Genomic DNA, 25,215 nt, shown 5'->3' with positions numbered 1-25,215 from the left:
TGCCATACACCCTCTGTACCGAGGTGGGTCAGAACGGCACTCGCGACATGTAGTCTCGTGTTATCGTGTCAGCGGATATTATCATGGAGTTCAAATGTAGGGCACAACAACTGGCCTTAACTCGTTAGAAATTTAATACCTGCTGTCCAAATTACTGCCTATGTGAGCGAGAGGTGATCGTGTTATGTACCCAAAGACAACCCGTATCATTACATTGGTCGTTGAGCTTGTATGACGACAGTGAATGCAATCTGGCAACTTCTATTCTCCTCAGAGCCTCAATATATGACATTTGATCAGAAAGTAATGGGTAATAGCTAAGAATCTTTATTATTTGTCAACATCAGCTTCCGTATTTACTCGAATCTAAGCCGTACCTGAAAAATGAGACTTAAAATCAGGGAAAAAAAAATTTCCCGAATCTAAGCCGCACCTGAAATTTGAGACTCGAAATTCAAGGGGAGAGAAAAGTTCTAGACCGCACCTCCAAATCGAAACAAAGTTGGTCCATTGTAACATGAGGCACAATTGAGGTCGAATGGGTGAAGATACAGCTACAGTAGTTTGGTTCGAGTCGGGAAGTGTAACAGTTACCGTAAGCTTTACCAAGTAGTCATTGCTTTTTCACGTGCTTCGTCTGGTTTGAATCGACTGCTTATTTTGCATTGATCTGATAAGTGCCGTTCTCTTTGTTATAGGTGTATAAGTGTTTATGTCACTCTAAGCTGAAAATGCATTATTGTACTGTGTCATGCATTGTCTGTCGCATTCTGATAATGAGTGTTTACGACCTGTCGCCGCTCGCGGAATGGCTTCCTTTTGTGTGTGCTACCACTTCTTAAAAAAAAAAAAGAGAGAGAGAGAGAGAGAGAGAGAGAGAGAGAGAGAGAGAGGAATTGTCTCATAAGCGAAACAACGGCAAGAGACTGCTGTTTGTTATTACTTAGACTGCTGCTTTCTTTGATAATGATCAATAAGAACCAAATAATAGACTGCATATGATAGAAGATGTTCTGAACGAGAGTTTAGCGAAAAAACTTTTCCGTTTGAAAATTTTTGCAGACTCCTCTTTATTACATTACATTCTGCACAGAAATATGAGTCATCATAGATTTAAAAATCTAGTCAGTGGCCGTGCTTTATTTCTGACTGTATCACTATTCAGCATAAGAATAGTACGAATATAAACATGACATGATATGTATATTCTTGCTGTTGTCTCTCTAGTTTCGTAGTTCATTAGGCAGAGAGGATTTAAATTAGATAGTAGCAAACACAAAAGAATACATGGCATAATGTTTACATTCTTCTACCTTTTCATTTAATTTATTTACTGACGCAGAGGTTTTGGCGCCAGTATTCATCTTTGTGCTTGCAAAGCATGTCTGTGTAGCGCTACATATATTCGATGGCAGAGGTTAGGTGTTGCGGGACCTACCAACATTTTTCAGAACTTCCGCTTACTTTGATTCTAAGCCGCAGGCGGTTTTTTGGATTACAAAAACCAGAAAAAAGTGCGGCTTAGATTCGAGTAAATATGGTAGTCCCCTTCAGAGCAATCACTCTCATATGTAGTACACTTGTGCCCGCACTTTCTCCAGTCTTGGAAGCACTTCTGGAACTTCCTTTTTGTTATGGTGTTGAGCTTCTTCAGTGATTTTGTTTTACTCCTTTCAGGATTCTCTTCAGCCTACGGAATAAAAAGAAAGCACACCAGGCCATGTCCAGTGAATACAGTGGCTGAGGCAACAAAATGGTTTTGATCAAAATAAGCATTGAGGTGTGAGCAGGAGCTAATTATGATGCAATTTCCACAAGTAGTTTTACCACAATTCTGGTTGTTCTTTTGATTTCTCCATGCAAACTGTGCATAACTTGCAGGTAGTATTACTAACTGACTGTATGACCATAAAGTATGAACTCATGATGAACTATTCCATTGTAACTAAAGAAAACCATGGAAAGAACCTTCACAGGTCATCGAACTTATGAGATTTTTTTATTTATTTATTTTTGTCTTGGCTCTTCAGACAGTTTCCATTGGGATGATTGGGCCTTGGTTTCATCACTTCTTTAGAAGTCTTGGATCATTCTTGGTTTCATTCAGCAATTCGTAAGTAGCGCCTTCAAACCATCATTTTTCATCAAAATGCAACAGTCTCAGAACAAACTTTGCTGTAACACATTTCATGTCCAAAAAAATCGAAACGATAGCTTGGCGCGAGGCAAAGGATATGCAGATACCGTCGGCTACATCTCTGAACATGATTTAGCAATTTTCCAGAGCCACTGTCTTTACTTCTTCACATTATCATCAGTAATTGATATGCTGGGGCGTCCAGGGTGGTAGTCGTCTTCGACATCTTCTTGAATCTCATTGGAACATTTATACCACCCATAAACTTTTGTCTTACTCATACTTCTTTGTGCCCTACAGTAGTTCAGAATACCACGTGTGTGTGTGTGTGTGTGTGTGTGTGTGTGTGTGTGTGTGTCAAACTGTACAGTCCCCTTGCCTACGTACTACTCTGATTAATAAATCAATACAAGTTTTTCTGTAATTTTGAGTTTAATATATTGCAAGATACAGCCTCGTGTCCATGTATTATAGTGATTCTTCTTTTATTGTACTTAAGTGCAGGCGGACAACCACCTTTCCCTTTACTATTTTATACGTGCAGGCACAATGCACGTATTTTTGTTGTTATTTTGACTGTTTTAATGGGCAGTAAACATTTTAGCTTATGGATAGCAGCAGTAATAAACCACAGGAGGGGAAAATGTCAAGATATTATGTCTGACGAACGGTCCAGAAGTGTAACTGCAAATCTAAACAAATCCTTTAGTGGTCTTTGACAAGTAGTGTCTACCCAAGACAAAATATTTTTTCTACAATTTTGTAATGTACTTTTGTTATTTTTCACAATTTTAATATTTGGTAAACATATTGGCATTTGCACAGCTGCAATACTGTAAGATAAATGAGTACCAACCAGCTGGGCATCATTGTCTTTGCTAAAAATCAATTGTTATGCTAATTGTTAGTTTTGCATCATACGAAGCGCTATCCGTTGGTATTTTGTGGATTTTTTTGTTTCAATTAAACCACATGTAATTTCAAGCATTTGTCAATTTTTACCCCTTTACGTACATTACTCCATGAAGTACTGAATTTTCAATGTTAACAGACTTTGGGGTCATCCTGTACATCTTCCCATCTTGAAGATACATTTTTCAAGTCATTCCTCATTACATTTGTCAATTTACTTATCAATAATACAACTGAACTTTTGAACAATGATATTTGAAATACCCTGTGTAGGTCTCCACAAGTTCCTATTGATCCCATGTATGCACTGTCACTCTCTAATGCTTACCAGTTACTTAGCATACCAGTTTAGCCGTATCTTGTCACGTATCATTTGCATACTTCTTTCATGGCACAGTAACTTTCACAAACAGTGGCCGAGTATGGATGGACTTTCATCCATAACCCGATATGGTTCTGCTACATTTTTTAACAGAGAATTTAAGACACAGATCAATCCTACCATCAGAGCTCCGATCTACTGGACGGGTTAAAGTAGGTCTCAAAATTTTAATATTCTGTGAACTACAATAACATCAAAATATTTGCATCTCCATAATAGCTCTACAAATAAGTTACCAATGACACTGTGGTAACAACTGGTGTCGCAGAGGTACTCAGTGTGATGGCTGGTTTGATGCAGCTTTCTGTGCTAATCTATTCTGCCCAAATCTCTTCATGTCTGAAGAACTACTGCAATCTATGAGGAACTTTCAACTTGCTTACGCTAGTCAAGCCTTCGTCTTCCTCCACACCTTTTACCCCCCCATACTTCCCTACACTATCAAATGAATTATTACTTGATGCCTCAAAATGTTCTCTCCCAATCTATCCCTTCTTTTAGTCAAATTAAGACTATGAATTCAATCCATAATTAATTAATTATCCAATACACTCATCTTATTTTCAGCATTCTTCTACAGCACCAAACTTCAAAAGTTTCTATCTGCTTCTGTCCTGCAATGCTGACCATCCATGATTCACTTCCATTCAAGAATACACTACAGGGAAGTACTTTAACTATAAAAGTTTTTAGTTCTCCTCCTTGAACATTAACCCCTTAACATAATGAGTTTTTTCTTCAAATTATGTAAGAAAAACATTTTTTTATTAACAAAAAATATTCTATTATGAATCACATGGCATACATACATACACTGAGATTACAAAAGTCAAAGAATAGTGATATGCACATATACAGTCAGTAGTATCACGTACAGAAGGTATAAAAGGGAACTACATTGGCAGAGATTTCATTTGTACTCAGCAATTCACGAAAAGGTGTCCGACGTGATTAGGGCAGCGTGATGGAAATTAATAGATTCTGAACATGGAATGAGAGCTGGAACTAGACGCAAGAGACAATCCATTTCAGAAATAATTGTTGTTGTTGTTGTTGTTGTCTTCAGTACAGAGACTGGTTTGATGCAGCTCTCCATGCTACTCTATCCTGTGCAAGCTTCTAAATTGGTGATCGCTTGATGCCTCAGAGTATGTCCTACCAACCGACCCCTTCTTCTAGTCGAGTTTTGCCACAAATTTCTCTTCTCCCCAATTCTATTCAATACCTCCTCATTAGTTATGTGATCTATCCATCTAATCTTCAGCATTCTTCAGTAGCACCACATTTCAAAAGCTACTATTCTCTTCTTGTCTAAACTATTTATCATCCACGTTTAAATTCCACACATGGCGACACTCCATACAAATACTTTCAGAAACGACTTCCTGGCACTTAAATATATACTCGATATTAACAAATTTCTCTTCTTCAGAAACACTTTCCTTGCCATTGACAGTCTACATTTTATATCCTGTCTAGTTTGACCATCAGCAGTTATTTTTCTCCCCAAATAGCAAAACTCATTTACTACCTTAGGCGTTTCATTTCCTAATCCAATTCCCTTAGCACCACCCAACTTAATTCGACTACATTCCATTATCCTCGTTTTGCTTTTTTTTATATTCATCTTATATCCTCCTTTCAAGACACTGTCAATTCCATTCAGCTGCTCTTCCAGGTCCTTTGTTGTCTCTGACAGAATTACAATGTCATCGGCGAACCTCAACGATTTTGTTGCGGAATTCACTATTCAAAGATCCATTAGGTTGTTCTAGAATCAGCCTTACACTAACACAATTGGTTTATTTTTATATTTACCCAGACATGTTTTGACACCAATGTGTCATCTTCTGTGGGTCAAATTTTTATTTCTTAAAATTACATTGCTAACTGAACTGTATTATTATACATTGATTTTAGTGCTCGTTTTCTCTAGGAGCCGAACACTTAACTATCCATGCTGAAACAGATATAAGGGGCATATTTTTTTTTAAGGTCTGTTCTTAAGTTGCCCGAGTATACTCTGTATTTTAAGTTTCTGTCACACCAATAAAACCAAGATAACTCAGCAGTTTATGTTAAGGGGTAATTCCTTTTACAAACTGATCTTTGGTTTCCTTCACTGCTTGCTCTATGTGCAATTTGAACAACATGGGGGATAGGTTGCAACTCTGTCTCATTCCCTTCTCAAGTGCTGCTGCTTCCCTTTCATGTCATTCAACTTTTGCATCTACACTACCTCATCACAAGTACGATTTTGAAGTGAAAATGTGAAGGAAAAACAATAGCTAAACCGAGACCAGGCAGACCTGACATACCAAAGGACAGGGACCATCAAACATTGCGTGACCGAATGTAATAAAATCACAAGCAATCGGAGGAAGGTATGATCCAGAAGTTCCAAAGTGGAAAACAGCAGCATAGTTAGTTCAATGACTGTGTGTAGGGAGTTGAAAGGAGTGAGGTACATTGGTCAACTGGCTCGTCATAAGCCACACATTTTTGCAGCTGATGATAAGAGATGCCTGAGGTGTTGTAAGAGTGATACCACTGGAACACCACTAGACAGTGGATTACTTGAAACGAGTGATTAGCAATGCTATACCCTGTAGCACATGATGGAAGGGTTTGCTTTGGCGAATGCCCGGAGAACGTTATCTGCCATCATGTGCAGTGCGAGCAGTGAAGTATGGAAGAGGTAGTGTTACGATATGGGGGTGCTTTTTTGTGGTTAGGGTGTGGTCTCCTTATTGCACTTAAGAAAACCCTACACCTACAAATTTTACAGCACTGCATACAATAGAGAAACAATCTGGAGGTTATAACAGTTTGTATCAACACGATAATGCATTCTGTCATAAATCGGCATCTGTGAAGTGAGATTTGTGGACTATACTCTGAACAGCTCTAAACTCCATCTTAACAGGTCTCGAAAGACCCAATGGTACTGACTTACCACCATGTCATCCTCAGCGTATAGTCATCACTGGATGTGTATATAGATGGACGTAAGATCAACACACTGCTCACACGGCTGTTGTCAGTTTTCATGACCGGAGCTGGTACTATTCAGTCAAGAAGCTCCTTAATTTGCCTCGCTGAGTGCATTCCACTTGCCAACAGTGCTCCACATACTGGACGGTCACCCATCCACGTTCTAGCCAAGCCTGGTAGTGTTTAACTTCAGAACCTGGTGGGAATTTCTGTTACTGCTGCTGCAAGGCCATTGGGGTTTGTGGACAATAATATTTCTGAAATGAACTGAACACCTTTGGGATGTGTTAAGACCTCAACTGCACTCCAGACCCAAGTACCTAATTATCACTACCTTCTCTTGAGGAAGAATGGGTTGCCATTCCTACAATACATTTAGACATCTCACTGAAACTGTCCTCAGCAGAGTTCAAACTGTCATAAAGGCGATACACCGCATATTAGTGTCCACTAATTGGTGTCCAGTTACTTTTGATCAGACAGTGTACAATCTAGTTTCTGTACACGTTAAAGATAACATTTCACTTACTGTACTCTTATTTTATCCTTGAGAAAACAAGCTAGTCCACTCAAAATTGCCGAAAGCTTTTCCAAAGACTACAAATACTATAAATGCAGCTGCTGCAAGTTTCTGCACGATAAGTCCTAGTATTAGAACCTCCTCTTATCTCACCGCCAAAGAAGGTACAGCACTGGCAACAGTTCACCTACTGCTATAAGCAAAGATTTAACTAATTGACACACATCATACTGGTGATCCTACTCTTCTTTAATAATGTAAAAGGCCGATATCCTAATTAGAATGTCAGTATACAACTCATGGTGAAACTGGCTGAAATGTATGCTGTCAAATACTCCCACGACACATAAATCACATCTGGATTAGCCATGGAAGTCGATTAATTTACCCTATCATTTGCATCCCGAAGTGGGAAGAACTGCAGAGAGCCAAGGGACATCAGACCTCTTGTTTTACTGAATTCATGAAGACAGAATGCTGAATACACTGTAAATGATAAGGACAGATGCTGTGCATATGTAATGTCTGCCGTATTTTGTCAGTCCAAAATGTTTCTAAGATTGGATTCATGAAAACTAGAAGTACATTAAGATGGCATTTTAATGCTTCAGGTGTGCTATGTAATCTTCCCGTGACAGTATAATGCACAGAACATTGAAACAGCGATATGAAACTGTCAAAAAACTTCTTGGGATGTTGTTCAATTCACATGTCACATTGGCCAGCGTGTCGGTTATGTCTCAAAGCACTGACCCTTCATGAGAATTTCTGCGCTTTTTTGTCTTATGGTATGACCATACTGATGGTAAGTCTTGTCACCCATTATGCCTTTTCCCAGAAAAGAACTGTCTGCATTTTGCATTTCACTCAAGTCATGGCAGGTGTCCACGTGTCGCCTTTTTGTTTGGAAGTCAAGGTGTGCAGGACAAACTTTGCATTCACTTTTCTCTTCTTCAAAATATTCTGGAGAACGTCTTAAAACACTTAATTTAGAGATGTTACTCCAGTACGATTTGTGACAACAACATTGACAAATTACAGTTACATGTATATTACTTAACACTGTTTGCTTACAACTGGCTGGTTGCTCAAATGTGCATCCATTGTTTGCAGCTGTCATTTGAAGCTGCCACAACACTTACTGTGCAGATGCAGCTTGCACAACATTGCTGATGTCATTTACACAATATGAATAAAATGAATCTCTGAACTTTTTGGATGGATGGTGTATTCTTGTGCGTGGAGCACCGATAGGTGTAGAATTTCTTTATGTGCTTGCAGAAGCACTATGCTCTAACAATTGAACATATCTACTACACTCAGATTCCATTCGTTTGCACATCTACACAACATATGACTGCTCAGCACTATATGAGTCACAGGCAGTTTAGTGAAAACATGAATAAACACTCTGTAAGGTACGAAATTGTCTACTGTGCTATCTACAGGCTGCAACAGCATTTCCACTACCAAACCCCTACACAAATACCAAATTCGCATTGTCAGCTTTAACAAATATGTAGGGCATCCTTGAACAATAGAATACAGTAGAATTGGCCAGGAACTGGAGTACCAACATGACGAACAATACTTATCTCTGTAGCCAGCTGTATCTATATAACCTGCTGGACATATGTTACATGGAATGTTTTATTCAGATTAGTCTGTACTACCACCTCCAAAAACATTTACACTCTCTATATATTGAAACCACACAGATCATTACTGAAGAAACAAACACACGACTACTACATGTTACCAGTTCAGCAACCTAGCGGCAGATGAGTGCAGAATGTTGCAGAAATGGAGTGACACATTGCCTTCTTAGCTGTAGAAATGCGAATAGACCAACTATCTTTATATTTACACACTGTGCAAACTATTGTATAGAACATGCCAGAGTATATCTTGTACCATTGCCACTTATTCTCTTTTTCTGCTCCTCCCATAAAAGAACGGAGAGAAATGATTGCTTGTGCACCACTGCATGGGCCCTAAACTCTCTGTCATAAAAGTGCTTGCGAGATAGGAACATTGGAGGCAGTGGCCCAAATGCTGGACCTTTCATCTTCGTCAATAGCGTTTCATGAAAAAGATTACTATCTTCATCTAACACATTTATTTTGTTACAGAATTAAGTAATAAATTATAGGAAGTGTTCAACTGAATAGGTACGAAACATTGTAACAACCAAACTGGCTGAAATATGTATATGCCGCTTGGGGATAATATAGTGAGACATCTACTGACACGAATGTAGTGTCTGGCGTAGTCATGTAAACGTGCGTGCTCGTGACGCAGGAGAGAAACAAGCAGTCATGTGTTCCATCCATTTGGCAGAGCCATGCAGTCAGGACATCATGGCGTTCACATTGCAAAATTCAACTATCAAGGAGCAGTGAGGTGTTATCAGATTTCTATCTGCGGAAGGGGATAAACTGGCCTATATTCGTCACCGGATGGTGGCCGTATACAAGGGAGACTGTGTTCCTGCCAAGGTCAGTTAGAAAGTGGAGTACCCATTTTAGTAAAGGCCGGGAGTGACCATGTGGTGACCTGAGGCCAGGCCAAGCTAACTACCAATCATGGCAGAGCTCATAGACAGGGCAAACGACCTGAAGCGATCAGCGTGTCACAATGCAAATGTTGGCAATGATGGTGGGGGCCAGTGCTGGGACGGTGTGGACAATTTTGCACAACAGGTTGGGTCACTGGAAGGCGTGTGGTGTGGGTTGCAAAGATGCTCAGAAAACTGCAAAAGCAATTGAATATGGAGCGGCACCTGTTCCGGTATCATTAATACCTCGTTCTCCTGGAATGGATTGTCGCTGGTGACGAGAACTGGTACTGTCACTTTGAGCCAGAGACAAAGCGGGACAGCATGCAATGGATGCGTGTACTGTTACCTGCCCTAAAAAATTTGAAGCTGTGTCCCTCAGCAGGCAATATAATGCTCACCATCTTTTTCAGCATCTGACATCCGATATTCATTGGATTCCTAGAGCATGGAAAAACTGTTAATAGTGATGTGCATTGTGAGACACACTGTAGCCTATGCAAATCCATCAACAGCAAGCATTTGGACAGCTCACAGAGGGGGTGATTCTGTTCCACGATAATGCACAGCCACACATCTCCGAGGTCTCACAAAGTATAATGGTCAAGTTCAAGTGAGACCAGCTTCAGCATCTGCCCTACAGCCTGGACATGTCACCCTGCAACTTCCACATATTTAATCCACTAAAAATACATATCAAATGGAAGGACATAGTGCCAACCGGCTTTTGCCACGGCCACAGGCATTCTGGGAACAGAATCCTCCTTTGGGTCTAAACAGTGGTACAGTTGCACTCAGGCCTCTGGTGACTACTTTTGAATAAAGACTTCAATTATATCAAAAGTGTAATTTGGACCTTTTCTTTTGAACACCCTCATAAAATAATTAAGAGACCTTGCCCCCAGATTTTCTAATTGTCTCCAAGATGAGGATGAAACAGAAATTGGCAAGGTTAACTTTAATGCAACCCCTTTCAAACTGTCACTGGTGGTCACCACAGTGGCAGTGGCCCTCAGAGAGACTCCTCGGTTTGAAGAACTGCAGGAACACAACAATGCCCTCCTGAGAAGTGGTTGGCAGTTAGGACTAGCCAGGTAATGGCAACCTAACAAATCTGCAGAGTTCTCTCAGAACTTTGCTTTTAAGAGGGACACAACTTTTTGTAAGAACAGTCGTTTAGCGCAGCTACGGGAAACAGGGCCTACCCTGACAGTCTGCTGTTTTCTTGCTGGGAACAAATTTTTAACCAGGACCCGATAGGCCTCGCTTCTGTCAGTGTACCGGAGAAGTCGACATGTAGTGTCCGTCACAAAGGACCTCATCATAGGTGCTGTGATGGAAAGTCTGATTCTGAGGCCTCACGCAGTTTATTGGAGAAGTCAAGCCTTTGAAAATCAACTGTAACATTCACAATACATGAGAGGTAAATGGACTACACCAATCACACGATCTGAAGACAACTGCATGTTGCCGTCCGCATAACATGGCAAGATGCTACAACTTACTGGCTAGGTAACACATTATTGTGCTCCACTCTTGCTCCTCAATGCTAGTATACCTCCCTCCCTAGTTCATCACAACCCTACACTGGCTTACTTGTAACATTTTTTTCTTGGTCACACGGAAAAGCTGACATTGCAAAGCAGTGCGCTCTTTCCTATCAATTTCAGTGCGACATATTAGTTTTCCTAATTGTTTGTAAATCTTAAATGCAGAATACATTTCAGTTAGTAAGTCAAATTTGGGCTCTTCTCGCTGTTATTATTATAGTACAGCCCTTCCTATTTGCTTAATAATAAGCTCCAATTAATTGGTGTTCAAACCGACTAGTTGTTTTGACACCTGTAAGTAGAATCAAGTCAGACATTACTGGGGCCACATGTTACATTGCCTTCTATGGGTTTCACCTGTCGGGGGATGTGGAAGATGGTGAGGTTTACACCATGATCCCTCCACAGACTCTCACCTAAGAGAGCGTATCTTCAACATTCTCTTACTGACTGAAATGATGGGTTGCAAATCTAACTGCATATCTCTAAACTGCACAATCACACAAGAATTACTCAAAAATAGGTAGTGCAAGTGTCTTGTACTCTATGTTTTTTTTTTTTTTATAGGATTGCTACCCTTTCCCACAGTTCTTCCGATAAGCCACTGTGATCTTCCATACAACTGACATTATGTGATCATTCCATTTTGTATCTTTTGTAATGTTACGAACCTGTATTTAACGGACATGGCTACGTTGAGCAGCCTATAATTAATATTGTATTTGAATATTACACACGTTTCTCCTACTCATCTGCATTAAATTACATTTCATTCTGTTTGCCAGATAGAAATTCTGCCAGAATCATAATGAATCCCTCTACAATAACCCAACGAAAACACTTTCTGATGCACCGTGTCATCATCAGCCAACAGTCTCAGATTGCTGCCCACCCTAACTGTCAAATCATGTATGTACATTGGAAACCAGAATGGTTCTATTCCACTTTCCTTAGGTACTTCTGACAATACCTTTGTCTCTGATTAACACTTCCCACCCAAGACAGGGTATTACTTAAAATGTGTTCAAGCCAGTCGCATATTTGAGAACCGAATCTGTATACTTGGACCATTGTTAACAGTTTACACTATGGTACAGTATCGGGAAACTTAAGAATGTGAAATCTGTCTTTATAAGGAATGATATGACTGTTACCTTTACTGTAAAAAAACAGCCTTACACATGAAAATACTACACTTCTTGTCTTCAGAAGCACACTCTAAGAGATCTGTTCACTTTTGTCCTTTGATCAACAAACAGTGAAAACTGTGAACAAGAGAACCAATTAGCCTGCTCAAATTACCCTATTATTATTATTATTATTATTATTATTATTATTATTCTTTGAAGTAAAGAACCTACCCAACTTTCCCCTACACTTCCTCTGTCAAAGTCTGGATTGCCAGTCATTCCATTCCAGTTTGAATGTGATACACCTCCTTATGAATTTTCAGCACCTCTCACATAGCTCGTATTTAATTTGATTCACTGCACTGTGTATATTCAGAGTCTTTACTGTATCCCAAAATAAAGCTCCATATGACTTTTCCATTCACTATCACTCCCATCTCTACTGCACAGACTTTCTTTTCTCCTGATATTCTTCGATCATACGAAAAACTTATGTCCCAAAAACTCAAAATAAAATACCGTATCCATCTATTCGTCATTAGACCTACAACTAAATTAAGTGTATCATTCCACATTTTGTGTGACAATGCTCCCAAGTCCTGTTTTTAATAATGAACGTAAATAAATATTTCACCTACCCACATTAAAATATTAACTCTTTCACTGCTCCAGATGTGCTCTCTGCATTCTGTGCTAAAGCGTCTATTGTTTCAGCTGTACTGCTCGAAAAATGCTGGTGTCTGCACCGAAAGATGATGATCCAGCCAATATGAAATGCTAATCATCTTGTCTTCCGAAATCTATTACGTGAAAAAATTTGATTTTTACACATCTTACAGTCTAGTATCTTGACTCGATAAAGAATTTTTTCTTTACTGTGCTGCATCAAATTAAATGAAACAGCATGAAATTTATGTAAACTTTGCATATGGATGATTTTAGCTCATACATTACAGTGAATGAAATGTAGATAAGATATTGAAATTTCATTTAAAATTGAGAGTAGAATGATACCTCATTTCATTCTCGAGTTACTGCGTTTCATATTCAAAGGACGATCACATACAGCTCGTCCATTCACATTCTTGTGTATCACGAATCGTCGTCACAACAATTGTTAACAACTCGTGAGAGGTCAGTGGCTCAGGACACATACATATGTCCATAGTTCTGTATGAAAACCCAAGCGGCATGTGTGTTCATGCCCACAGCACATGGGGAACGGCTTAGCGGGATGTGTACACACATCCACAGCAGTGAAAGAGTTAATGATAATTAACACACTACAGCTAAGGGTATATATATTTAGTCCAGAAACCAAAGTTTACTTCACAGAACACCCGGAACTGAGCTTTATCAAACAGAGTAATATTGTAAACTCAAACTTTTTAGTTCCATGCCCCTCACATAAGAATAAACCCACCACCTATACTACACAGTACAGATAATAATTTATTAATAATCTGACCTTGGTAGTCCTGATTCTGCTTCTGTCCTTTGTCCTGGGAAACAAGAAAATAAACCTCAGTCAACTGTGAAAGATTTAAGAGAATAAAATGAAACAAAAAACAGTAAGACACATACTATGCTGGCTTACAATTAATTTGACAGTGAAATTTTTATACAAGCAAAATTTCCACAGATACAACTACTTTTAAAGGAACTGCAGCTAGCAACATGTAATTCTGAGAATGGTGTATTACATTACAATATAGTTTCTATAGAGGTAACCTTATCAAGACCCTGAAACAGAAAACAGTACAAAACAACGTAATTTAATCCAAGTGACAGAAATATGTTAACCCAATAGCAGAATGAAAATTTCTTGAAGTACAAAACGATCGAATTAATATAATTAATAATGGAAGGAGTAACAGTATAGTCACACACTCAGTGACTGACAGGCTCATAAATTGCCACAAAGCTTCTGGACAATGTTTATCTTCAGAATGCAGCACCAGCACAGTGTAGGTTTGGGCGTGTGCTTTGCCTGTCAGTTAATTCTGAAGGAGGACACTGTCTGAAACTAGCAACAATTTCTATATTGCTTACATGGCTGTTGAGTTTTCAACATGGATGCTATATAGATGAGTGATTAATATTTCCATTATTTGTTTAAGTCGGGCCATTGCAGTACTGTAACAAATTAACATCAGCTAAGTAACAACTGTCATACTATTCGCAATGTTTACTGTAAGTTGCAATTCTTCTTAAACAAGAATGTAGTTCATGTAGTTATGTGTAGAATGTCCCAATGTGCGTGTTCTTGTTTCACGTTTGTGCAGATGAAGTGTAAATAAGTCAGCTCCAGACATTAATGAGACACACCTGCAAATAAACACCTCCACTCGCACAGCAGATGGTTTGTCCTTTGGTCGTTATGGTTGGGTGGTGCGTTGGACGTCGAGGAGCAAAGAGGGTGCGAGCAAGAATGTAAGTGATCATAAACAAGCAAAGAATCATTATAAGAACTGTCATTCTCTCGACTGCTAATGTGAAAGCAGCACACATTTAAGGTGCAATCTGTCATGAGTTACTAAGTAAGATAGATCTGTTCATCCATTATTGTAACTGAAGCAGTACAAGGAAAACATTGTGCATAAAATCCCTTAAATAAATTTTTCTCTTTCATGTTTTCTATTATGCACATACTGCATATACCCTGACTACTTAGTTTCCAAATTCTTACCCATGCTGGATTTCACTACACTTTATTATTCACACTTACAATTTACAGCCTACTGGTAACAATAGTGTAACTAGTTCACAATTAAACATTTTACTCAATGTAATATTCATAATTTATGATACATGTAAACTGAGTGCACTCCAAAATTCGACTCCGCCAAAAATGGTTTGTTTTTCAATCAACATACCTCATCATCCTCCAGTTTTCAAGGAACATTTGACTTTCCCAGAAACTGTGTGTTTCAAAAGTTACACTTATTCAAAATTATCATCCTCCAGAATATTCAAACCAAAATGTGTAATCGGGCTAAAACTGTGCTGTTATAGTTTTATGGCCCTGACCTTCTGTTTCCAGAAATTAATAACTTTCCCAGAATAACAAGTAACTTTGTGATAAAACTCTATTATGAAATTTAATTTTCCAGAAAATTCTTGGTAGGCTTAGGAAAACTGGTGTACCTTGAAACTTCCCCCCCCATAAAATGGCATCCACCATTTATAACAATTTAAGGGGATGCAGCTTACTGGTAAACATTTACTTCACTGCCTATTGTATCTTTGTATATTTTACTTCTAGCTCTTTTATGCTGCCATCTAAAATGCAGCTGTCTTATATGTTATCATTTTGTTGTTTTTGAACTACGGACTTCATTATACTGGCATTGCAAACAAAATCACAGCGTCTCATCATCAATAATTATATTTTATTATTATTATCAGAATTAAAAAACAGTCTTGGTTGCAATTTGTTCTTTTATTAACAACATGTTTCGCCTTTATGGGACCATCTCAAGATTATTTTAAAATTTTTCTTTTACAACTCATTAAAAACAATAAAATGGCTCTGTGCTAGACTGAAGCACGCAAAAAACCAGACAGATCTGCCGCAACCTTTCCGCATGCTTCAGTCTCGCACACAGCTGTTTTATTGCTTTTAAAATGTTGCAAAAGAAAGGTTTAAGATAATCTGAAGGTGTCACACAAAGAGGAAATGTGTTGTTAATAAAGGAACAAGTTGCAACCAAGACCGTTTTTTAATTCAAATTTTCGACATACAGCCTAATGAGCAGAAGAAATTTTAACTATTATTAATCATGTCTGGCGTATTCATATGGTCACCAATCCAAGTACTAACTATGCCTAACATTTCTTATCTTTGATGACCATCAGAAATCTGTGTTACCGCATTGATAAAGCTGTGTGTCGACATAGCATACAACGTTTTTTATTTAAGACCAAGGAACAGCTAACTACTACAAATCCAAAGAGTAAACATATATATCACTGAACATAAATACTTTGAACACTGCGTGCTGTCACTACATTCACCACTTCAATGCCCGATCACCACGTCACTTCCCTGCTAGTGTCAACGATATTCGACATTTGAGCAACATGGCATTCCACTCACTTGATCATTTGCTTTATGGGGCCCAGTGTAGTATTTTGTGAACTGCCATTCATTGCATGTTGTGGTGCAGTCACGTCTGCAGCAGTATCCATGAGTTTGTCATTCGCTGATTGGTGTGAATGGTTCATGACGGGCTGGTTGCTGGGTGCTCAGTTTTCCAAGTAGGTGGAGCATCTGCATTGCCTGTGGCAATGGATGAGCTGCAAAATGTGGATTTCAGGCAAACCACAGAGACTGTGCAGCAAACATTCATAATGCTGACCTTTAACATCTTTTCACCCCTGTTGAGGATTTTGTAAAGTCCGTCATATGAGTGGTTTGTGTACTGTGTCGTGCCAAATAAGGACTTGGTCACATATTGCTGCTGTTGTTGTGATCTTCAGTCTGAAGACTGGTTTGATGCATCTCCCAATGCTACTATATTCCATGAGAGTCTCTTCATCTCTGAGTAACTATGGCAACCCAGATCCTTCTGAATCTGCTGACTGTATTCATTTCTTGGTCTCCCTTTACAATTTTTATCCCCACACTTACCTCCAATACTAAACTGGCGATCCCTTGACGTCTCAGAATGTGTTCCATTAGCCAATCCCTTCTTTCAGTTGTGCCACAAATTTCTTGTCTCCCCAATTCTGTTCAGTATCTGCATATTACTTACATGATCTAGAAATTAATCTTCAGCTTTCTTCTGCTAATGCCACATTTCTTAAGTATCAATTCTCTTCTTGTCTAAACTGTTTATGCTCCATGTTTCACTTCCACAAATCGCTACACTCCACACAATGACCTTCAGAAGAGACTTCCTAACACTTAACTCTGTATCTGATGTTAACACATTTCTCTTCTTCAAAAATGCTTTTCTTGCAATTGCCAGTCTACATCTTATATCCTCTCTATTTCGGCCATCATCTGTTATTTTCCTATCCAGACAGCGAAACTCGTATACTATGAGTACTTTAAGTGTCACATTTCCGAAACTACTTCCCTTAGCATCACTTTGTTTATCTGACTACGTTCCATTAATGTCCCTGAAAACAAGATGACGACGACTTGTTTGGCCCATGATGCTACAGGGCGGACATGCAAGATTTGTGCCCATAACTTGGAGATGACATTTGATGCATCAATACAGTCAATTAGGTGTATTCTCCAGGAATTCACTTGGTCGTTGTGTTGTTTGCCCACATAAGAGATCAGCTGCTGTAGCCTTGACATCATTTTTAAAGGGTGCACGGAAGCTCACAAGCACATGGGTAATGCTTCCAACCAATGAGGTGACTCGCGATAGTTTAATGCTGCTTTTAATTGCTGGTGCAGTCATTCCATTAAGCCTGTAAGCTGCAGTGCAGCTTACCAGCTTCACGCCCAACAGAATGGTGTTTTAAACAAAGAACAACTCAAACTGGTGGCCATTACCAGTGGTGACAGGAAGAGGTATGCTGAAACAGGTAACATATCCCTGAAAGAATATGGCTACCACTTTTTCAGCAGTTATATTATTCATAGGGAAGGCTTCTGGCCAACATGGATTAGGGTCCATGGCTGTGAGACAGTAAGTGAAACCTTCATATGGTTGTAATGATCCCACTAGGTCTAAATGGAGGTGCTTGAATTGATGAATGGAGGTATAAATGTGCCTATTGGTGTGGAGGTATAAATGTGCCTGGTGTGGAGGTATAAATGTGCCTAGTGGTACTTTGACATGTCAGATTGTTTTATTCCTCTGCCAAGCAATGTACTGTCACACAAATAGTTTGCAATCCTTATCCACACCTGGTCACATGAAAGCGTGCTTCACAAGATTCACCATGCGTAGACCCTTGGACACGCGAAGTTATGCAGTGACACCATAGCTTCATGCTGAAGCTGCAAGGGAGCAAACAGTCACATCTTTGCGATTGAAACATCACAATACATCTGTATGTTAACCGATGTTACTGCAGGCACAGGCTGGTTGTTTGCTTCAGTACTGTGTGTAGCTCTGGATCAATCTTTTGTGACCTCACTGTGGCTTCGTAATTGATTGCTGTCATGAGCGTTTTGAAGCGAGTGTGTTCGTTGGAATTTTCAACTAACCTTGAATGTGGACAACATACATCATAAATTGGCTGAGATTAAGTAGGTGGCATAGCTGTTGTGGCAATAATCTGTCTGTCTTGTGATGAAAAGCAAATGACAGCTGTCTGAGGTCGATGATCAAAGTAAACTGCTGCCCTTTGAGCATATGGCGCATAGAACATGCAATTGTATGTACAGCCTGGTTGTGCTGGTGATAGCTTTTGGTTGAAAACTTCATGAGGCTGCCAACACGGCTCTATTCGTCGCTGTAGCATGGCGTCTTATCGCTGTTGCTGCATAAAAGTGAGGGGGGCCCCAAGTGGCCAGATGTGCTAACATCATAGTTTCAGTGACGGCAGTTCTCACTTCCACTAAAGCTGCTTCTGTCTTGATGGTCCACACAATTTAATTCTTCGGTTGTGGATCACCTATAAACAAGTCATTTAACGGAGTCATCAATTGTGCGGGATTACATATGAAATGATTGTAGAAATTTATAATGCCAAGAAACAGTAGCAGTTTCCAGACCGTGTCTGGCCATGGATATTCGAGTATGGCTCCCACACTCTCTTGTGACATCCAGATTCCTTTGTCACCAACAGTGTATCTGAGGAATTGTACTTCTTTCATTTCAAACGCTCACTTCAAAAGGTTAATAATAAGTCCCTGCGAACAAAGTTGGTTGAAGATTTGGCAGAAATGCTCCACATGTTCCGATTCTGAAACAGACATCACCAAAATATCGACAGTATACATCCATGAAACGTTGGAACGTTTGTGGTGGTGCATAGTCCGAATGGCACTCCCATAAACTCAAAGAAACCGAACAGAGCAGTAATGGCAATTTTGTCTATATCTTCGGGCATGACAAGTATCTGATGATATGCACACACTAAATCAATGGTACAAAAGATGTATTTGCCATATACGTTGTGCGCAAAGTCCTCAATGTGTGGAATTGGATACCCATTTGGATTGTGCTCACACTGAGTTGTTGGTAGCCACTGCACAGACATCAACCATTGTTGTTCTTTGGTACAACCTGTAACAGCTCGCCCCAGATACTGCTTTAGGGTCGACAAATTCCTTGTGCAATCATGGACAGAAACTCTTTTTTTACTACCGTAAGCTTTTCAAGTAGTAATTGATGAGGCCATGAATGGATTGAAGGTCCTGGGGTAGGGAATATATAGTACAATGTGGTATGTTGTGGTTCATACAGTAATACCAGTGACACAGCACAGTCTTCCATGGTTGGTTAAACTGGTAGGAGTGTTGGGGTTGGTAAAACACTATAAAATGACAAGAAACTGGCCTCCAGACACGGGTGGCTCGCATCTGCCACTCCAACTTATGCCGTAGATCTAGAAAGAGAAACACGTCTCACAAAATCATACATTACATCAAAGAATTGTCGGCGGAGAAAAGGTGGTGGTCACTGCAGCTGCGGCATGGCAGAAAAGCAGCTGGACATACTGACACCTCTGCTCCCGCGTCTAACAAAAACTGCTGTTTCATGTATCGTTTTATGACGAATAAAGCGAAAGCTGCCATTCAATAAGCCAGATGCTGTTGTCACTGACTCACCGTAGCAGTCCCCATATCACATAGTGTGTTTCATTTCCATGCTTCCAAACCAAACTACTTCTGATACCAACAGATTTTTGTTGCTGTAGGTAAATGAAATGATCGTATGGCATTGTTGGCCGGGAGGCCCCCTGTGGGGAAGTTCGGCCGCCGTATTGCAAGTCCTTTTTAGTTGACGCCACTTCGCGGCGACTTGCGAGTCAATGGATGATGAAATGATGATGAAGAACACACAACACCCAGTCATCACGAGGCAGAGAAAATCCCTGGCCCCATCGGGAATCGAACCCGGGACCCCGTGCGTGGGAAGCGAGAATGCTACCGCAAGACCACGAGCTGCGGACGTTGCTGTAGGTAACTGACTGCATCTCCTTGCCAAGTGATGGCACTGTGTGCATCAACAAGGGCACAATGTTTGCAAATTGGTGACTTGTGGCATAACGTATCGATTTGCACTGATATAGATATGAGGGGCACTACACAGGTGCTATCCACCTGTGGGCATACAATTGCAGCATTTTTGATAGGATATATATCTGAAATGCAGTTTGAGTGAGTGCATCTAAAATCACTGGCGCACACCGTTAATATTTCCTGCACTTCAGGTGGTAGTTGTGACAGCCAGATGTTCCGTACTATATATCATCACTGACAGCATTGCTCACAAGAATCCACAGGCAATGAAGCAACTACCAGGGTGTGCACTCTCCCATGTCATCGGTACGCCTTTTCACCTCAAGCTGCATCAGGTGGGTGATCAGAGCACCCTTAATCGCCACACACTGATCGAAGCTCGGCAGCACAACCATAATGTCTTGCACCTCCATAGCTATGCCCTTGTTTAGTGCTGTGACAAGGTAGCTGTACCTAGCCTCATCCCCTGTCACCTGCACCAACACAAACTGGCTAACTGCGAGAACCATAATATAGGGCTTTGCTGCCAGAACGGTACGGGTTTAATCCAGACTCTGCTGATTATTGCACCTATAGGTGGCTCGATCGTAGGTGGAGTGTCCCTCATAGGGATATGACAACAAGATCCGTAAGAAACATGCAATGCACTGCAGCTGGTTGTTTCACGTAAATCAGGCGGTTGAAATGTCGCAGCAAGGTTTCTTCCAAACAGGCTACGTATTCCAAACATGTCGAGTTCACCATTAACGTTGGGTATTCGCGCTACGCTAAGATAGTAGTATTGATAAAGCGATGTATCCACACAGTTTATAACAGTTATTATTTCAGACCAAGGAACAACCAACTACTACAGACCCCAAGACTAAACATGTATCACTGAACTTATCTACAGACAGTGGAAACTCCCTACCACCCTGGACTGGTACAACTGAATCACATCCTTTGCAGGTACAACTGAATCACATCCTTCGCCAGGGCTTTGATTACCTGTCATCATGCCCTGAAATGAGGGATATTCTACTCGAGATACTTGCCACCCCTCCTAAAGTGGTGCCCACCCAACCTCCATGACATCCTAGTCCACCCCTATATGCCACTCCTAATCCCAACCCCTTGCCATAAGGATTACATCGCTGTGGAAGATCCAGGTGCAAAACCTGCCCAATCTACCCATCCAGAATTTCCTATTCCAATCCTGTCACAGTTTTATCCTACCCCATCAGGGGCCAGGACACCTGTGAAAGCAGCCATATGTTATTTACCAAGTCTGCTGCAATCACTACACAGCTTTTTATATTGGTATTACTACCATCCATACGCCCACCAGGATGAACGGCCACTGCAAAACTGTCACCAAGAGCGAAGTAGACCATCCCTATCTTCATTTCTCCTCTTCGTCCAGTTGTCACTTTTGTTGTTTTCAGGTTCTACAATTTTTCCAAGAACTTTCCTTTCTTTCTTTCCCAGTTCTTGCCATTCACTTCTTTTATTTAGTGTTAGATGTTCAGATCCATAAAGTACTTCCTGATTAATTACTGCTGTGTAGGATTTAATTTTTGCCTGGAAAAATCCGATCTTTTATTATATCAGATTTTGGCAAGTTTGTATGCTAAATCCATTTTCTCCATTTTTCTTTACTTGTGGTGTTATCTAACCCATTTGATTGTGTCTATTTTCCAAAATACTTAAACTTATCAACTCTTGTAATGCTTCAGTGTTGTGTTTGAATATATTTTTCTCTATTTTTCTGTGTTTCAGTGCAATGTATGCCATTTTCACAGACAATATTAATAATGTGGTTTCAGCTGCAACAGCGGGAAGTGTTTCTATCATTATCTTTACATCTGTTTTTGTCATTCGAAAATATTCAGGATGGCTACTCAAAATTGGAAGAAATTGCCCTGTGATTTTATGTATGGGGTGCAAGATGATGTCATAAGATGTTTCAGATTAGCGGTGAGAGGGAAAGGGGTGATCTCACAATAACGACTTTTTTTCCCTCTAGGCTGAAGTATATCCATGAGCAGTAGTTTGACCACAGTTTTTTAACATTGAAAATTTATGTGGAATAATATTAACATAATTAACACACTTTGAAATATTACATATTTTAAAATTTGTGATTTTAATTAAAACTCAATAAAACCAAATTCCAATGTTAGATTAAAAACACAGAATTCCCTGAGATTTTATGAAATTCCTGACATTTCCTGAGTTTTCCCTGATTTTTCGAGGTAAAATATAATTCCCAGAGAATTTCAGGTTTTCCAGAAGGATCGCCACCCTGTTTCTGCACTATCGTCAAAGTGAGACATTTCACCTCAAATCTTGCTATTCTTGACCTAGACTAATTCCCTTGATGTGTTTCTCTTGTCGTTCTTTATCCCACCTTCTTATGACCATGTCTACGACCACACTGAAGAGAACCGGTAAGAGCCCATCGCTCTGCCAAACACCTGTTTTAATTCTGAAGGGTTCAGAAACGTCTCCCAGGAATTTAACTTTTGAATTTGCGTCTGTGATTGTGTGTTTGACTAGTTGTCTGGTGGTTCTGTTGATAACTACATCTTCCAATGTTAGGAATATTTACTGTCTTTCTGTCGGTCCATCCACAGAACCATATGCTTTTTTTGAAATCCATGAATGCAACAAATGTTTTAAGATTCCACATTTTCCTGACCCTGAGGATTATTTTGAAGTTAAAATTTGCTCTTGGCAAAATCCATTTTTTCTGAACCCTGCTTGGAACTCACCAATTGTGCATTCTGACTTTTATCTTCCATCTTATTCAGCAGAGCTTTGGATATATTTTTTTGGTCACTGGAAGTAGGTATACGCCTTGGTAATTGTTGGTGTCCGTCCTGTCGCCCTCCTCATGTAGAGGATATATTACAGCTTGGTTCCAGTTGTCCGGCATTTTTCCTTTCTCCCAACAATCTTCAACAATCTCATAAATGGTTTTATCTGCCGACTTCCCTCCCCATTTCCACATCTCAGCTAACGTCTCATTTTCAGCTGGCACTCTGTTTTTTTTCAGCTGACCAACGTATCTGAAGGTAGGTTTCCGTTTGATGCTGTTTGAAAATTAGTTGTTGCGTTGGTTCCTCACAATTTAGATGATTTTTGAAGTATTTTGCTAGTAACTCACATTTGTCTTTATTATTGATAATCAGTTTGTCTGCTGAATCTTTGAAGTGTAGGCTCACTGGTTCGTTTTGCTGGATGCACTCTTGGTTGACTGTGAACAATCCCATCACCTACATCGCACACAGCTTCCTCACAGCCAATTCTCCATGCAGGATATTATGCACTCAGTTGAGATGCCTATAGTCTCAGCAATTTTACATTTTTTTTTTTTTTTTTTTCCCCAGCAGCCTTGCATTACCACCTCACAGATTTTGTCAATGGCTTCCTTTGTTGTGATCCCAATAAGACAACTGGAATGCAATTCATTAATCCAAAAGTAAATGGTCTTCAATTACAGTGTAGAGTCTGCTTGAACTTCACCCAATTCTGTTTTCTGCAATACTCCAACCCTTCAAATTAAAATGTTATGTGGGATAATATTCATGAAATTAACACAACTTGAAATATTATGTAAGTTAATAATGCAGAATTCCCCAAGATTCTATGAAATTCCTCAAATTTCCTAATTTTTCCAGGTAAAATGAAATTCCCAGAGAATTTGAGATTTTCAAGGTTTTCCAGAAGCATTGCCACCATCTTCATGGAAATTTACCATATTTACCAAGCCACCCTCATGTCTTCTAAAAGAGTTGCAGGGTCAGTATCCTATCTAGTTCATCATCATCATCATCATCATCATCATCATCATCATCATAATATTATATTAGGCTTTGACCTGTTATCACTACTTACCAGTCCAAGTTCTTCCACCTGCTTTTGGGGCCCCTTATGTTTTTCATCCCGTTGGTTGGTATTCGTACAGTGCTTTTAGTAGGCTGTCATCCTCCATCCCACTGATGAGGTTTTCCCATTTCCTTTTGTATTCATCTATTGTGTTTTTTCTTATTCTTTTTTTTATTCAGAGGTATTAATCCTAATTCTGCTGTTATTTCTTTAATTACGTTTCTATCTTTTATCGTATGTTGTGCTACTCATCTAGATTTGTACTGTGTGCAGTTATTCAGGTTTTGCTACCATGCATCCAAAAAATTATACAAGCAATAAACAAATTACTCACAACAGTCGGTTTGACGGCAGGTCGGACAAACTGGAACTCTGCGAGTTGCCTCTCACGCTTTGTCTGGGCTTTAGACTTTGGTGGCGGGACGAAGTTGAATGTTCCAGATCCGGGTGGCACGGGCTGTGGCGGTACATACGGCTGAGCTGGTGCCGGAGCTGCCACAGGCGCAGGAGCGGCTACGGGAGCGACTGGCACAGCGGGGGCAACAGCTGAGTGGGGAGGCGCCACAGGTGCTGCAATCGGCTGCGGCGGGCCGACCGGGTAACTTCCCTGTATGAACAGCATCTTGCTTAATAAATGAGGAAACAGAAAATAGAGTGTCTTTTACAAAATTAAAAGAACAGTAAGTATGTCCCTTTAATTGTGGCAAACCTTTTCTTTCAGTGTAACAGAGCAACATAACCCCTTTGTTGGCACATTTTGTAGCGATGCTGTGAAGTTAATTTTTTTCGTATCTTACCAAATTTGTGATTGTTGTTTACTGATGATTTTATTTTTGTGATTAGCTCTGATAACTATGGTACAATGTATGTCTTCCACAGTTCTTTTGTGAGCTGTTAAACTATTGTGGTACGTGTGTTGCCATTATATATGGCGGGGAAGCGGAGAGGAACTCACCACATTGCATTTTGAGTTTTTATACTGTACTTACCACAAGGTGAAAACAA

General features: G+C 39.8%; 1 protein-coding gene across 3 annotated transcripts in view; it reads right to left on the bottom strand.

The window, feature by feature from the left end:
• The window catches only part of LOC126210210 (protein piccolo-like), a 187,158-nt gene that overhangs the window by 25,119 nt on the left and 136,824 nt on the right, over window positions 1-25,215 (bottom strand). For all 3 annotated transcript variants that reach the window (XM_049939392.1, XM_049939391.1, XM_049939390.1), the window contains 2 exons: window positions 24,545-24,817; window positions 13,651-13,684 (listed from right to left, as the gene is read on the bottom strand). In XM_049939392.1, coding sequence (XP_049795349.1) covers window positions 13,651-13,684; window positions 24,545-24,817 — 307 coding nt within the window. The remainder of the gene's footprint in view (window positions 1-13,650; window positions 13,685-24,544; window positions 24,818-25,215) is intronic.

Source organism: Schistocerca nitens, chromosome 10 (genome assembly GCF_023898315.1).
Source record: "Schistocerca nitens isolate TAMUIC-IGC-003100 chromosome 10, iqSchNite1.1, whole genome shotgun sequence".
Lineage (NCBI taxonomy): Eukaryota > Metazoa > Arthropoda > Insecta > Orthoptera > Acrididae > Schistocerca > Schistocerca nitens.
The sequence above is the reverse complement of the archived record's forward strand: the minus strand, read 5'-3'. Positions and strand labels throughout refer to the sequence as shown.